The 17,301-nt window shown below is 39.3% G+C and overlaps 1 protein-coding gene across 1 annotated transcript in view; it reads right to left on the bottom strand.

Moving 5' to 3' along the window:
• Nucleotides 1-13: 13 nt before the first annotated feature.
• SHTN1 (shootin 1) overlaps nt 14-17,301 on the bottom strand; it is a 168,777-nt gene continuing 151,489 nt past the window's right edge. Inside the window, exon 17 of the mRNA XM_061635886.1 lies at nt 14-5,823. Coding sequence (XP_061491870.1) covers nt 5,619-5,823 — 205 coding nt within the window. The 3' untranslated portion in view covers nt 14-5,618. The remainder of the gene's footprint in view (nt 5,824-17,301) is intronic.

The following is a 17,301-nucleotide window of genomic DNA, read 5'->3' as shown; positions in this document are numbered from 1 at the left end:
GAAAGAAATACATTTTTGATTTTTTTGTATACTCTGCTGTAACAATTCAAGGAAAAATACATTTAGAAATTGTCATACGAAATTCATTGTAGTCAAACTGATAACTAAGTGCAAAATTAGTTAGTAGGAAAAAAAGTAAGGCCAGGTTCATGAAAAACAAATGAGTATGTTTCCCCACATTTATGAAATCATTAGGTGATGGATTAGATCACTCTGAATATTTGCTTAACAAACATGCAATTTTTTTACACACACAGCTACCACACTAACACTGCAATCCTATGTGTATCTACTCAGAATAGGCCTAGACCAAGACACTTTGCTGCCTAAGGCAGTGCAAGCAAAGGATGCACCCCCACCTCTGGTTATGGTGTACAATGCCTTAGGATGGTCAAGGTATTTTGACACCGGGGCAGAAAATCCCCTAACTGCTTCTTCCTGTGAGTAAAAATACAGTAACAATAAATAACAATTTGCTGTCCTTTCATGACACCCAAAATCTGCTGCTAGAGATGGCTGCCTCACATGGCTTAACAGTAAGACTGACCATGACTAAGAAGTCAGTGGGGCTTATTCCCAGGAAAATATGTGTAGGATTACAGCTTTAATGGGCTTGCTTTTTAGGGAGTAAACATTGAATAACTACTACGAAGCCAAGCTAACAAACCAAGCACGTTCATCCTTAAATCCTAAGTACTGATCACTGTCTTCTATCATAAAAAATCTTACAATGCATTCAAGATTGTTATTCCCTAATTTCAAACAAATGTTAAATTGCTCATGAGTTTTAGAAAAACAAAATCCTGATCACACCTGTTCATTGTAGCGTAAAAGCATGCTGGTTTTTGAAACTGGATTTGCAGGCAAGCTAATAAAAAGTATATTTGCCACAGTCTTCACTGGGGAAATGAACAGCGGCCAAATGTGCTATGTAAGCTATTTTACCCTGAGTTTGGGGTTTTATTAAACATAAAAAACTGTTTTGACAGACTGTTGCTTACAGGTATCATTTTACAATAATAGCAAAAAAGATATGGACCTGAAGTTGATTCATCATAGAATTACATGCAGGTTGGTTCTCAAAGTGCTCTGCCATTATGAGCCCACCTCTCATAGTTTCAAGAGAGGTTTCTGCTGGCACAAATCAAATATCTGCAAGAACTCCAAGCTATTTATTATGTTACACAGCTTCCAGATGCAGACTGCTGAATGCATGACAGTGTTCTATGTGGTGGTGAAACATGGATGCCGCTTCCTGTAAGCAGGAACCTGATTGTACAAAGTTTTTATACCAGTGCTTTGTGTTCCATTTACCTGCTGGTTTGCAAGTGGATATTCTTCAGCCAGCACACACATAAACACTAATCTCCCCACTGGAGGGATGCTATGAAGAAACTAATTTTGGTGGTCTCCATGTGGAGATACTACAACTCTGCTGTTACATATTTTAAACAGTACATTACAGAAACACTGCTACCTATACTTGATCTAGACATCTATATTTACATGTATTAAATATGGAGCCACATGATAAGTTCAACTCAAGACAAGATTTGATTCAGCACAATCACAGCTGGCTGCAGCACTATGCGTGTGTTACATGTAAGGCATACTTGAGTTCAAACTGGAGCCATTTTTGTAATAACTGTTGAGTGCAGTTATCTGTACAAGGCCAAGCACCTCCTTGTGTGTGAGGGCTTAGCACATATGGGACACCTGGCTGCGTGGCTATCCCGATTGCTTACATCCCCTACATGTGAGGAGGCACTTGTGCAGTGGCCTTTCTGTACAGTCATCCACATTCAATGTGGTTATTTTTTTAAAAAAAATATTCCAGTCTGTACACATGTGCATCAGGCTTGCCATCTGGAACGAAAATATTTCTTGTATTGCTGGAGAATTTTGGCCGTGTTCTGGGCACAGCCTGACACAACAAGCAAGATATGAAATGCTGGTAGACTGAATGTTTAGTTGAAATACCAGTTGGGGAAAGATGGCACCATTTCTCAAGAGTTGCAGCAAAATTGTCAGGTGTACTAATTTCTGATCAGCAGAAAATAGTGCTACAGAAATCAGAAACGTGCATAGCATTCATACAACTATAAGGGAAACCCCAGACAATTAGCAACCAAAGTTCTATTAAAGGAGCACTGATGAGAGCTGGGGGCAGTGTTCCAGATGTGACTAGAGATGCCATTACTGAGTTATGCTAAGTAATGAAGTAGGTGCAAGCTCTATATATTGGAGCAGAGGGACAAGTGTGTTGTAGCTGCACCTGGTTGATACTAAATTAGAAACACAGATGAAAGTAGACATTTCTACCAAGTGCACATAGGAACAAAGATGCTGAGCCCTTATGTGGAAACAGTAGATACTTGAGGTATACTGTTAAAATACAGCTGAGTTTGCAAGAAACTGTAGGCTTTTCTCTTGCCACAAGCAGCACAGCCATAATCACTTTTCTAACAGGCAACACAGGTATTGATGAAGATTACAGCTACTTTAAAATGCCACACCAACTGCACAATTTTGTGATACCCATAGCTTTCACAGGAAAGAGGCCATGTCTGCATGATCAGAGCAAAGTGCTGGTTAACATAAGTTGTGTGGAGGGGACACTCGGGTCTAAACACTTGGGAGAAACTTGAGTGTTCTGGGTGGTGAAATCATACTCACTGCAAGGTTTTCAGTTCCCCTAGTTATCTCATATAGCTCCATTAATACCTTGCCTGGAGTGCCCCAGGGCCTAGGTGATCAACAGTGGCAAAGCCCATCTTGAAAGAGAGTAGCTTGTTTTTATTGGAGGCAAATATAGAGGGAAATATTTAGTTGGGTTTTACAGCAGTTCAGCAGCTATGGTATATATTTTATGACACATTGATTAATGATTTGTCTTTCATTAATAATTTGACTTCATGTACAAGGCAGCTGGCAAACTAGTTGGTAGCTACACTTAGTTCTGTAAATATTTGTATTCCGCTAACTGTCATCTGCAGTGGCAGCTGGTGGTGCCACGTCAGTGGCTAAGTGGAATCTGCTCCAGGTTTTAGTCCAAACTTTTAGCACCTTTGGACTAAAACTCAAGAGTGGATTCCACTTCCCCACTGACATGGAGCCACCAGCTGCCACTGTAGATGACAGTTAGCGGAATACAAATATTTACAGAAGTGTAGCTACCAACTGTGATAGCCAGGAGTCAGCATTTGAACAATCTTGAGATATAGGATTATGAACTATAAGAATTGAAAGATGCTATGAATTTGGGTTTCTTAACAATGTTCAATATGTGTGTGCAACTATGATTTGGATTTCTAAGTGATACCAGAATTTTAGCAAGGTCCTGCCAACTACACAAAGGGCCTTATGTCATGTAAGTACCACATGCTGCTGAAGGCAGGGCCAAACGACTGACAGCCCTCCTTGTCTTAGAACTGGGATGCTGCTTTAGTCTGCCTCCCCAACTAAGTCTCTCTCTCTCTTCCTTCATCAAGATAGATGTTCTGTGGAGATTTGGTGGGACCAGAACTAAGGCAACAGAAGCTGCATGAAATTGCATCCATTTATTTGATCAGGGCTTTGCATCTATCAGCTCACTATGCTGTCTGCCTTCAAATGGCACAAAACATTCCTGACAGCTGGTTCTTGTAGAAATTATGGTCCACATGGCGAACTACTGCACATTAAGATCTCTCTGCATGGAGAAGCTGGCATACAGAATCAGCAGCAGATGTGCGGGTGGAACCATTTTCTTAAAATATAAAAGTGAAATTCAAATTCTGCCTGTAGTGAAAATGGGACCAAAATTAATTGCCTGTTTGGTGCTAAATATCAAGCTAGAAGCATGAAAAAAAATCAGTTGAAGGGACTTAGGTGAGAGATTAAGAAATATATATTAAATGCTGAGCAAAACCTAGCTGGGCTAAATATGATGTCTGAATAGATGGTTTATTTTAAAAGAAATAGGCTTCATTTATCTTCTCTTCCATGAGGAATTCAGTGACACTGAAAGCAATGGGTGTCATAATGAAGCCAGTGGGAATATGCTTCCAGTTCACTTTGGCTGTGGAAGCATCAGGCTGATATTTCCAGCTTCTGTGACTTAACTTTCCAACACCAAAACACTACTCAAGGAGACACTGCTGACAAGAACCTGTGACAAGGCAGAACTATGAAGTTTCTGCTTTTCAAAAGTATCTAGGCACAAATGTTATGGGTAAGATGGATACAATAGCCCTTACATGAAATAATGCTGGTTTGTTGCATTTTAGCTATGTAGGTATAAATCCACTGGGGACTTTTCCTGTGCAAGCCTCTTTGAAATAAATGGAAATTGCGTAAGAGCAAAAACACAGCTCCTGCTCATTTTCATTAGGCCTGCAAGATTTAGGCTGTAGTTACCTACCTAGGAGTAAGGTCCACTGCACTGAATTCAATGGGAATTACTTCTTGGCATGCATGCATAGAATTGCACTGTGAATTGATTAAATATTGTGCCCTAGTTAACTGGAGAACATGTTTTAAAAATAACTAATTTTAGTATAGAACTTATGAAAAGCACAGCTGGCATTCCCTATGAAACTTAAGAGGGAATCATCTTCTGTGATGGTCTCTGCTAAAACATATTTATATATAACCTAAAAACCAAGACAGTATACTTTTCCTCATATGCAAATATATGCAAACACTGATCTATTAAAAATGATACAATTAACTGACAGTGCAGTTCTAAACATGTGCACTCAAAAGTAAGTTTTACTGATTTTAATAGAACTTAGTACCTAGTGAATGCATAGGGCTGCAGGCAAAGACCTTTATAACCAGGTGGCACCCAAAATTTTCATACGCCTTTCTGAAACGTCCTCAGCTGATTGCAGATGAGCCTTCTGACTGCATGCACAGCCCCATTAAGCAAGCCAGCAAACAAACTAACTTCCAATTGCGGCTTAATATTCTGGCTTGTTCCAAGGCTGTTAAACGTAGTTTCCTGGTTTGGATGAAACTGGAAACTATAATTAAGGGAAGACTTCCTGATTGGTTGGCTAGACTGCTTGCGTGAAGGGACAGCATGGATGCCCCAAAGGCTCGCATATATCTTGGCTTATTAAGGTGAGATATGATCATCCTGCATTTACTAAAACTGATTTTGTGGCTGCACCCATCAGTTCAAGGACATTTCTTTGATTACCTATTGAAGGCTTGATCTATCCTTTCAATCAGTGTCAGAGATTTTTCAGTCAAGCCCTATCAATGTAATACACCGTTATCAAAATAAATTTTGATGTTTTGCATTATTTAACAAAGAAACGCAATAGAATAATTTAGTAAAAAAATCTCTCTGCTATAACAGGATGAAGAGGTCCAGTGTGAGACTTCGCATTGCATATAACAATTTAAGTAAACAATCATATATACATGATTAAAGACTAAAGGTTATTTCCCAAGTAGACCCACTGAAACTAATGGCCCTGAGTTGGTCATGCCCATTAATTCCAGTGGGTCTACTCTAAGTATTACCCAATGGATACAACCTTATAGAATATAGCCCTTCCCAGTACACCTAAACGAAACTACGGACACTGCAACAAACTTCCAGAAATTAATGCCTTTCAGCATATCAATTAGCAATGAGAGCTGTCTATCTCTTTTGTTTTCTCAACACTAGCATCTTTATGAAATTGTTGACCTCTTCCTTCAGTCACCTTGTCTTGATTCAGACGTTCAGGCATTTGCTCTTTGGTTTTCTCAGGAGTCAATAGTATCATGGATTCTGCTTGCTTCTCTGTACCAGCAACCTTATTTTTAAGCCTCACGTTGTTTGATGATCTGAAAGGCACAAAACAACACATAAATAGAGGAATGTCACATTGTGCCTGAAAATCCTTTAATGAAAAGGAATAATAATAATAATAGGCTTTAGGGTTAACACATGTGCTCATACATAAAAACTACTAAAATTGTAGGATCTCAGCCTAATTTTGCATTTCTCAACTCCAGTGCCTGGGTGAAGGGAATGAGCCTACAGCAGAATTGTCTCAGTCATCTAATATTAACAGCATGATATCTGGGGATAGCAATGCAAAATATGGCACGTCACCTTTCATTGGCCAGCACTACCATCCCATAAACACACAGGATTGCTCTGCAACTCAGTTTCCTAGTGACGATGCTCCCCCATTCCCAGGTCTGGAGCAAGGGGGTGTCACTCTGCGTATGACCTTCTTCAAGTCTGCTTTCTGCGTTAACATATTCAATTATGGGCTTCTTTGGGGGGAACAGCAGGATATAAATTTAATTAAATAATCAATTAATAATGTTTAAAAAATTGTTTTCTTTTAACATGCTGTATTCAAGGCTTTCCATATTCACTCAAGGCCAGAAATGTTGAGAAGTGGCAGCTGTTAAGGGTCATGCCTTTAAAAGACATGTTAGTTAAGCAATGTGGATATAGTGTGGTATCCTATCCTGTGGTTAGTTCCAGCTTCACCACTAGTTTGGACCTGGATAGCTGTCAGTGGCAGAGGGGTGGATGTCTGTTTGCTGGAACAGACTCACGGAAATCTACACAACTGAAGAAACCATTCCATGTTATAAGTACCCAACTCTCCTAGGATGGTAAGAGTTGGAAAGAGCCTTCCCTGTGGGAAGGACTCGAGAAGAGGGAGGCAAGTGAGGAAGAAGAGTGTTATTTTCATATTTTTATTGTAATTTTATTAATTTATTTACACTGATGTTACTTGTAAGCCACCTTGGATGGATTTATATATTGAAAGGTGTGATATAAAGAATTGTAATAATCCCCCCCCCCACACACAATTCAATAATAGAATAAAGTGCTGAAGCTCACTCTCATTTCCACTAAACTAGCTTTGCATCATATCTTCTCTTGCAGTTGTTCTTAACCTGGGATACATACACCCCCGGGGGTGTGAGACGCTTTTTATAGGGGTGCAGTGCGTTGTTCAAGAGATTTTAAAAATTCATTTAAATAGAAACAGAAAATTAACTATACAATCAAAGATTTTGGAAAACTGTCATTTATCTTATTACAGCCTTAAAATTCACTAGAATACATGCTAGTCAATATAAATGAGACATTTATACTGACTTGTGTTTGCTACAGAAACACTTGCGTATCAGCGTGTGCTGCTTAACACAACTTATGCTCTCAAAGGGTGCCAACCATTCATGCTGTCCCCATCCTGCTGCAGGCGAGTGACAAAGCTGAGGCTCGATGACATGTACACGTACACATCTGGTGTTCTCTACCTTCTCGGCTTTGCAAGTTGATACTGTTTACTTTGACATTCAGTGTACGTGTTTGTCCTGCTCCAGTTGAGCTGTACGTCTCCAAAGAGATCCTACATTATTGTATTTGTATTTTTATTTGAGGTAAGTTATAACATAATGTATTCAGTCGAAATGCAGTACACTCGGTTAGGCTTCGTCTTGAAATCAGCCCAAATCACTGAAATGCATGGCATTTTCAAGTGATATGCAATGCATTTATTTGTATTCTTTGGTACTTATATTGTTCGGTGTTGCATTCAAACGAAGCTATACCTCGGCTACTTCAGCTACTAAGGCGCTTCGCAGAAACCTCTATTTTTTCAGGAAGGATTTGAATTACACGTCGCCATCATCATGTGTAGCTATACAAATCTTGTATCATTCGTGAATTCTGTATTCTTATAATACAGCTTTCCTATGCATCCATCCACAAATTGCAACTTGACTGCATTTTAAAACTTAATGATTCAGTTTTAACCTTTTCACTGCTATGCATGAGATATTTTGTCCTGGGCCTGGCTGGCCCTCACGGCTAAAGACAAGATATTTCATTTGCAGTTTCTTCCATTCATTGCTGTTGAGAGGACATCTTATCCTGACAACCAATGATATCCTTTGATGCTCTGGGATATTACAATGTTTATATAAGGCCGATAGGCATAGTGCATGTCAAATTATGAAGATTATTTTAGACGTGGGAGGGATTGTCCACCCTTTCCCAACGGTGTCTCGTTGCACTTCTCATTTGTCCACTCTCTTTGGAATATAACATACTAAGAAAAATAAATAATGTATTATGTAAATTTATGTGGAAGAAAAATAATAAGTAATAGTTATATGTTCAAATGTAGTATCTATAGTTTCTTGAGGCATTATTATTAGGAATTTCTCGTAGGATTCCAGGGAAGAAAGAGGTCTCTCAAAAATCAACGCGATTCCAAGAAAGACATAAGATAAGACTGAGGTACATTGTTATTTATTCCTGTAAAGAACACAGAGAGTATTAGTTGACAAATTAGATTCGGTGCAAGGTGCACGACACACTTGTGAACGATGCAGCAGCGAAAAGGTTATAATTCTCTTAATATGAAATGGAAAAAAATGTTTATTTTTCAGTAGCCTTCCAATGTCGAAGAAACGCTTTTGGAATGATGATTATGTTTGTTATGGTTTCACCTGCATCACAGAAAATGATAGTACCCAGCGACCACAGTGCATGCTTTGCATGCTTCAAATTCCAATCTTAAACCATCGAAGCTTTTAGAACACTTCAACAAACAGCATGGTGGTGAAGCTGCAGGACATACTTTTAGAGCCTTGAAAATTAAAAGGGCAAAAATTGATGCTAGCGGTACTATAACTACTTTTATGCATGCGTCAGTTCAGAAGCCATTGTTACAAGCTTCTTATCAAGTTGTGTATCTGTGTGCAAAAAAGAAGCCTCATACAATAGCTGAGGAATTAATAAAACTGTGTGCATTGGAAATAGCAAACACTGTGCTAGGTTTAGAAGCACATAAGAAAATACAACAAATACCCCTGTCAAATGATGTAATCTGATCGAGAATGAAAGACATGAGCGAAGACATTTTAAATCAAGTGATAGAAGACATAAAAGCCAGCCCTCTGAAAGTGGCTATCCAACTAGATGAGTCTACTGATGTCAGTAATTGCAGTCAGCTGCTAGTGTTTGTGTGTTACACAAATGAGATATATTACTGAAGAATTCTTGTTTTGTGAACCACTGGAGTTGACAACGAAAGGAATTGATGTGTTTAATCTCATCAAAGGCTTTTTTCTGAAACATGAGGTATCAATGGATGTTGTAGGATCAATTTGTACTGATGGTGCCCCTGCTATGTTAGGCAAAAATTCAGGTTTTGTTTCTTATGTAAAAAAATTAAATCCAGATGTTATGATTAACCGTTGTATGCTACACTGACATGCACTTATGGCAAAAACTTTGCCACAGAATTTGAAAAATACTTTGTCTAATGCGATGAAAAATGTAAATTATGTCAGAGGATGGGCGACCAACCATCGCCTTTTTCGTGCTTTCTGCAAGGAAATTGGTTCTCTTCACACCGTCCTCCTTTTCCACACAGAAGTGAGATGGCTTTCTAGAGGTCGAATGCTCAGCAGAGTATATGAATTGCGTGAAGAAATAATTCAGTTTCTCAAAAACCAAGGGAGTAACTTAGTTGATGATTTTCATATGAGACATTCTATTCTTCGATTGGTATATTTAGTAGACATATTTACCCATCTCAATGAGTTAAACACATATTTGCAAGGATATGACATGAACATCATAAAGAGCAGAGAACAACTGTCAGCTTTTATGGAAAACTCAATTTGGATAAAGCGAGTGGAAAAGAATAATTTTGCAAACTTTCCTACGCTTGATGATATTGTTTCTAGAGTTGAGGGAATCACAGTTGCATCTGATATAATAATTCATTTGCAACAATTGAGAGACTCTTGCACAGGGTATTTTTCTGTGGATGCACAGAAATTGGATCCGTTTCTTTTTGACCTCGACTCTATAGATGACACAAATTTAATGAAATATGACATAACTGAAATGAAAGCCAGCTGTCACACTCATATGCAGTTTCAAAAAATGACATTAGAACAGTTCTGGTGTTCTCAACAGAAAACATTTCCAAGTTTGGTGAAGGCAGCACTTCAGTTTCTTATGCCATTTGCCAGAATCTACCTGTGTGAGGTGGGCTTTTCATCACTTCATATAAAAACAAAGGCCAAATACTACTTAAATGTGACTGACGATGTTCGTGTGGCCCTTTCAAAAAAAGAGCCACATATAATGAAAATAATTGAAAATAAGCAAGAGCAGAAGAGCCATTAAATTTTTTTTTAATTGTATGAGAATTGAGAAGTTGTTCTGCTTTTTGAGTCTGTGATTATAGTATGTAATTTAATAAATTAAATCTAAGTATGTTATTTATTTTTTTCTTGTAATCCCTAACCTCATACCCAAGTATTTTAACAATGATGGATGGGCTTAGGCGAATTTTCTTTCTTGATCGTTCAAGTGTAGCTAAGTTAGGCTAAAACACATTAAAATAAAAAATGAACAGTATTTTTTCAGGGGGTGCGAGAGCATATTTTGGATATCCAAGGGGTGCTGGCAGTGGAAAAGGTTAAGAACCACTGTTCTATTGCCTAGAGCAAACAGATAACCAAAGAACAGGACAGCTAGTAAAGACTCTGTCCTAAAAAGGTTGTTTTTAAATGATTTTTTGTTTTCAGACGTATGCTTATGCTACCTTAAGACACTGCACTGTAAATCTTACAGTTATCCCAGCCTTTCCCAACCGGTGTGCCTCCAGATGTTGTTGGACCACAACTCCCATCAGCCTCAGCCATTGGCAATGCCGGCTGAGGCTGATGGGAGTTGTGGTCCAACAACATCTGGAGGCACACCGGTTGGGAAAGGCTGGTCTATCCTGTACATGTCTACTCTGAAGTAAGCCATAGACCTTACTCCCAGGTAAGCACACAAAGGATTGCAGCCATGCAAATTGCATATCAATAGGGGAGGTCAGGGCTGCCCCCACACTCTGTGCTCCATGTTACTAGTATTGGGTATTCATGGAAGAGATTCTGGTTTTACAAGCTGCTCAGATTTTGATACAGGTTGGAAGGGAGATACTTTCATTGCCACTTTTTTTTGTTAGTTAGCTTTATGGTAACTGAAACTAGTTTTCTTGATTGAGGAATCAGTATATTTTTGGGACTCTCTTCACCAAAACTAAAAACATTAAAATGATTAACACATTACAACATCAAAATAGCAGCAGTTGAAACAAGACACAGCACCATGAATTAAAAAGCAGATTGGAAAAAAAGGTTCCATTCAATAGCCAGTAAAGTAGGGGCCATGCATATCTCCCTACAGAGGGAGTTTCACAAATATGGAGCCACTACAAAAAAGGCCCTGTATCTCGTGTCCACCAAGATAACAGAAATTGATGTCAGACCCATAAGCTGTGCCACTGAGGCTGATCTCAGGGTCTGGACACGTTCATAAGGTTGTGAATGTAAGTTGCATTGGAAACTGTTCTGATAATTTCTTATTGAAGAGTTGGATTCTAAATACCTCGGTAAATATCCTGGCTTGCAAAGTTGTAAGCATGACTCTTCTGTGGCTATGGCAATTTATATATGTTGACAAATCATTAAGTTACCAACTGGCTTGCAGCCCTATTTCAAAAGAGCCAAGTATGGATTATTTGGCAATTTTGACTATAGCATATGGTAACTGCCAAGAAGCTATACATACTGGAAAAAAAAAGAATATTTTGGAGAGAAGGAAATTGACGTTATGGGTCCAATTATTATTGGACCAGTTCATGCATTTGTTCAGGAAGAAAAGTTATTCAGCAAAGGCAAGGTGAAATAGAAATAGTACAATAAAATCCTACAGTTTTAGCGAAAGAAAGTCAGATAACAGAAATAGCAAACTGTCATCCCAGCAAAATTTTATCTTCCAGAGCCAGATTTCTTCAAGAAGAAATGTATATTTTCTAACTGCAAACCAGTTTGCCTTTCATAATTTTCATAGTTCAAATTATATCCACTACCACATCTAACACTGAAACGTGAGACTAATTCAGAAACTGGCTGTGGCAGATCCATTTGGCAATTCCATTCAGCAATTGTTCAAATCCCAAAGTCTTGTTTTCTGCAAATTCTGCCCAGCACAAAGTCTTATTTTTTCTGAAAATGGATGAGGAAATATTTTTAATGTTATGGCAAATGAAACTTTGGAAGTGACATAAACGACACAGAGAGTTATTTTAAAAAATGTTACCTCTGAAAAGCTGATTGCCCCAGTACCTTCAAAATGGTCAAAGCCATAAAATGCCAAGGTCTTTTTTTTTTATTTCACTTTGGAGGTAACTATCTTTCAAAATCTCAACAGCTGGACTATTTAACACAATCTAGTGAATCAGAGTATAATTCTTCACTGGGCTCTCCACAGGGGGCCCTGCATTAGTGGATGGCAGCAATCCAATGGCTGATGCTCAGCCAAAGAGTGTGAAGCCTGTGTTATTTACAATAAAAAAGGGTAACAGAGCAATCATATTTATCACCTCCGAGGACAGAAAAATGGGAGATTAAAGTCTGTCAATATAACACAGTTTAATGGCAAAAACCAGTGATTATGTTCCAGCACAAAATAAGAAATTGCTGCTCAGGGTTCCTTTGGTGCATCCCCACCCCCAAAGTCCCCTTTTTACACAACTGCTGTTATTTATGGTGCAATATTATATTTAAAAACCATAAAATCTCAAGTGTTTATTGCTGACTACTACACTGTATCCTAAGCTGGAATTTGGCACAGCTGATGACATAGTGCAAAACAGATTTCTGAATTCTGTATAAAAGACTACAATCCACTCAAGCTTTAGTGTAAGTGCTGGTGACGCTTTATTGCCATGAACAGAATTTGAACAGAAGCAGATCATAGGTGGAACTGCGCTCAGTCCTGAATTCATGCCAGAATAATCTCAGTGGCATTGGTGAAACTTTGCTCTTCTGCTCTGGAATAGGTTTCATTCCAAATAAAAATGATTAGAAGAAACACACAAAACTATCTGCACAAGACTATTTTTATTTGGGAAGCAGTGGGAAAGGGAAAGTCAAATTCTTTTTTACTCCTCTGCACTGTATTGCTTTGAATGATCACACAGGCAATTTCTGACCCAGGGACCTATAAAGCAATTTGTATGGAATGGAGTTTAACTAGTACTTGTGATGTCAGATACATTAGTGGCAGAGAGTCTTAACTAGGAATGGGATCCATTGGCCAGTGCTGGATTGAAAGTATTTCATCGATCTAACAGGAGAGTATCGCTTCGAGTTCATTCTGTGTCTGCTAGTCGCTGCTTTTACCAGTTGGTTTCCCACCCCCCCACAAAAAATATTGGTATTAATATAAATATTTTGAAAGGAAATATCAATAATTTGAAGGAAATATTGTTATTTTGAAAGGAAATAGTGATAAATGAAAGGGAATATCGATAACATTATTGTTCTTAATATCGATATTTTAGAGGTGATTTTTTTTAAAAAAAAATCCATTTTCAAAATAGCAGAGGAAAACTGCTACATAAAACTCTGATCCACAGCAATAGAAAATAAAAAAATTAATGGAAAATTCAGTACCAAATCCAAATTGGGTGGAATTCTAGCACAACCCTTGTCTTAACTTCTAGCTCTATGCATGTTCTATTAAGAACATGTTTCTGGAAGCCAACATGCAAATTAATAGTTATGCAGATACCTATTTAAAACCAAATTTTTGAAGAGGTTGAATGTAGCCTCCTATCTACATAATGACAGCACAGAATCCACATCTTCAACAACAGCTAAAGGCTATTAACCTATGAATCGAAAACTAATATTTAACAAGATAAGCAGTAATAGCTGTGAGCCTTATTGTATAAGCTCACATACAGGCTCTAGTAATAATGGCCACCAGTCAAGAATTTCTAAAACCTTCTTCCACTTAAAATACAACCACTTATACATTACAAAAGATAACACAAACCATTAAAAACAGAAAAGTGACAAGACAATACTCTGCATGAGAGTCAGTGCTATAAGACACCTAACCACCATTTTCATGTGAACACAAAGTATTAATCCAAGCAGCAAATATAGCCGTATAAACTAAGGAATAGATATATGTGTTTTAGATACTTCCAATTTTCCATTGAAATCTTATTTATTTATTTAGGTATTTTTGTTATGTTTAAATCTTTTTGGGTTTGGTGTCACATTTGCTTTATTGCAATCCGAAGAAACATTTTTTTTTTAAATGAAACAGTTCTGCAAAATATGTGTGGATCTGATGAATGATCTTTATAATTTGTAAAAGAAAAACACTGCCATATTTTGCTCTATAATTATGGTCTCTATCTGAAGTGTATGGAAAATCTCCCATTGAATGTCAGAGCCACCCCTAGGCCGCGGGAAGTGGGGCAGTTGCCCCCGGCCCCATACTTTGGGGGGCCCTGGGCTTGGCGATCTGCGTATATAGAGAAGCTGGGCTGCAGCGGGGTTTTTTCTCTCTCTTCAACCGTGCAGCAGCCATCTCGCCAGCTGCTTCCCGAGCTGATTTTGGGTGGGAAATTTGAATTTCCCGCTCTTGGGGAATCTCCCGCTCTTCGGCTGCGTGCTTGAGCGGTTTTTTCCCTATCCTGCCTGCCTGCTCATCAGCTGTGCAGTGGGTGTGCGGCGCTTAGCAAGCTAATTTTAGGTGGGAGATTTGAATCCCCTGCTCTTTGGCTGCATGCCTGAGTGGCTTCCCTGTGCTGCCGCCCGCTCATCAGCTGTGCAGCGGGTTTACAGCGCTTGCCAGCTCATCTGGGTGGGAGGTTTGAATCTCCTGCTCTTTGGCTGTGTGCCGGACCATGTTCCATGTAGTGTCGCTTAAGTTAATAAGAAACGATTCGTGTAGTGTAGCGTGAAAATAGTGTATCTAATTTAGACTGCCATATCTAGCAGATATCGACAAAGGGAAGACAGATGTCGAGAGATCAGTGAAGAAATGGATATGTATGGAACAGGTTGACTACAGGCCTATTCCCTGAACTGAAGGCAATCTTATTTGTATTTAATAGGTTGTTAGCCTCATATGTAAATATTATAATTACATATATTCACAAACAAAATCTCTCTCTCTCTCTCAATATATATAGAGAGAGAAAGAATGTGGGGGGGCCCCCAACTATGCTTTTGCCCTGGGCCCCGCAAATGCTAAGGGCGGGCCTGTTGAATGTAATGGCTCTAGATTGTTCCCTTAATTACAATCCTATAAAGGAAACGAGAAACTAATTTTTTTACCTTGGATTTACTGGAGAATAAAAAGAATTCTTACTATGAATTATTTCATAGAGAATGCATTAACAGTAATTTCTCTAAATTAAGTCTATAGAACGCGTTTGGGTGTGTTTTATCATTTCTCCATCTATCTTATCTATGAATTATATTTTCAAGGGATCTTCTAAGATTATACTCATCCCAGTAACAGAACATTTAAAGTGGTTTCCTACCACCCACAGGAGCAATTTGGCCCTTTAAGACATAGATTGTGAAAGCTGTACTTTTTGTAAATGACTCTGGATTAAGGTCAGGATTGTTATTAGATACTTAAAAGACTTGGAACACAGGTCCATGACATAAAGTTGCCTCGGGGCAATTTAAGATGCTGAGCAGCTGGGATCTCATTGGCACTGAGCTTGGCAGCACGTCAAGCCATCCTGTTAGACAAAGTTTTCAAAGAGGTTAAAAGTGGGGAGACAAGATCTAAGGTCCAGTTTAAAAGACCTGGGGCTTGGGCCCCCTGTACTGCTCCCTAGCAACACCATGGTTAAAGCTGATTTTATACTCCAGAATATACTTCAGGGAAAGGACCGTAGCTCTGTGGTGGAGCACCTGCTTTGCATGCAGAAGATAGCAGGCTCCATCCCCAGCATCTCCAAATAGGGCTGGGAGAGACTCTCTGTCTAAAACCCTGGATAGCTACTGTCAGTCAGTGTAGACAATACTGAGCTAGATGGACCAAAGGTCTGACTCAGTGCAAGGCAACTTCCCCTATTCCTAATCATGCTCATATGTTGTCGGCAGCTGCCACAATGTCTGCATAGGCCCACCAACTTTCTTGCTTCTGTACTCCATGTGTATTATATAGCGTCTCTCTTTATATTTGCATTCACTACAAGCATGATCATAGCTCTAGCTTTACACATTTCATCTCATTCCTGTGGGGTGATTCACACATTACTTTCTTGAAAGGATGCACGCTTTGGGGCTTCTTGCCTGCTTTGAAATCCTCTAGCGGTCGGTACAAGCAACAGCCACTAAAGAGGCTTGTCTTGTCCCATGCGTCCAGAGCGGAAAGAATTGCTATAGCTGCCATACACCAAACGATCCCCAGCAACAGCAGTGCCTAGGTTTTTAAAAGGAAACAACACAGTATCTCACTTGCTCTAGCAGTAGCTTCCCTGTCAAGTGCCTGCTCAGGAAAGAGATGCCATTGTCATAATACAGTGAACAAAGGACGGCTGCCTCTCGAGAGCTAGGTTTTGCTCATAATGCCAAGAACTGGTGGTGTACTGAAGTGACCATGACTCCCCTGATTCTCTCTCAGTTCCAGGCACACAGAGAAGGGTAAGCTACATCTGCAGGTATTTTTAGCTGTTGTCTCTTCTGTGAGCTAAGGGAGAAAGGGAGTGAACCTGTCTTAGCTTGGCTTGAGGTTCCCAAGGAAGGTGACAGGTTGAAGCAATGGCACTTACTGGAATGGCAGATTCAGTGTGGTATAATGGTTAGAGTGTTGGACTGTGACCTGGGAGACCATGGAGCTCACCGGGTGACCTTGGACTAGTCGCTGTCCCTCAGCCTTACCTACCTCACAGGGTTGTTGTGAGGATAAAATGGAGAGGGGGAGAGCCATGTACACCACCTTGAGCTTATTGGAGGAAAAGGGAGTATATAAATGTAATAAATAAATAATAAATTCAGAAGAGGCAAGGCAAGACTTGACAATACCGTGGACAGTTCACTGTGGCACATGTTGTCTGGATCTCACTCAAGCAGAGCACTGACTCAGTGGCATACTAAGGCCTTTTGAAAGCTGGCTGGTCTCCTGCTATCAGTGGTGTAGTTGTCCAGGGTCTTACTTTTTGGAGAACAGGGTCCCTATGTCTCCAGCATCTTATGAGCCAAATAGCATGAAAGGGGAGTATGTTAGCCACTGAGAAGAGTCCTCTAACAGAGTGAAAGGTGAGGGAGCCACCGAGAAGACTCTTTTCAGTAGCTAACACTCCTCTTTTGTGCTTATTGGCTCGTAGGGACATCTGTTGTTGTAGAGGAAGGCATTAACAAGAATCTAATTCTCAACTCAGCAGTAAAAAAAGAGGGAGGGGTGTGGTTGTAACTATCAGGAAGGGGCCTTGCTGTTCTGAATTTGCCACTACA

Source organism: Rhineura floridana, chromosome 7 (genome assembly GCF_030035675.1).
Source record: "Rhineura floridana isolate rRhiFlo1 chromosome 7, rRhiFlo1.hap2, whole genome shotgun sequence".
Taxonomy (NCBI): domain Eukaryota; kingdom Metazoa; phylum Chordata; class Lepidosauria; order Squamata; family Rhineuridae; genus Rhineura; species Rhineura floridana.
This window is presented reverse-complemented; position numbering and strand designations above follow the sequence as displayed.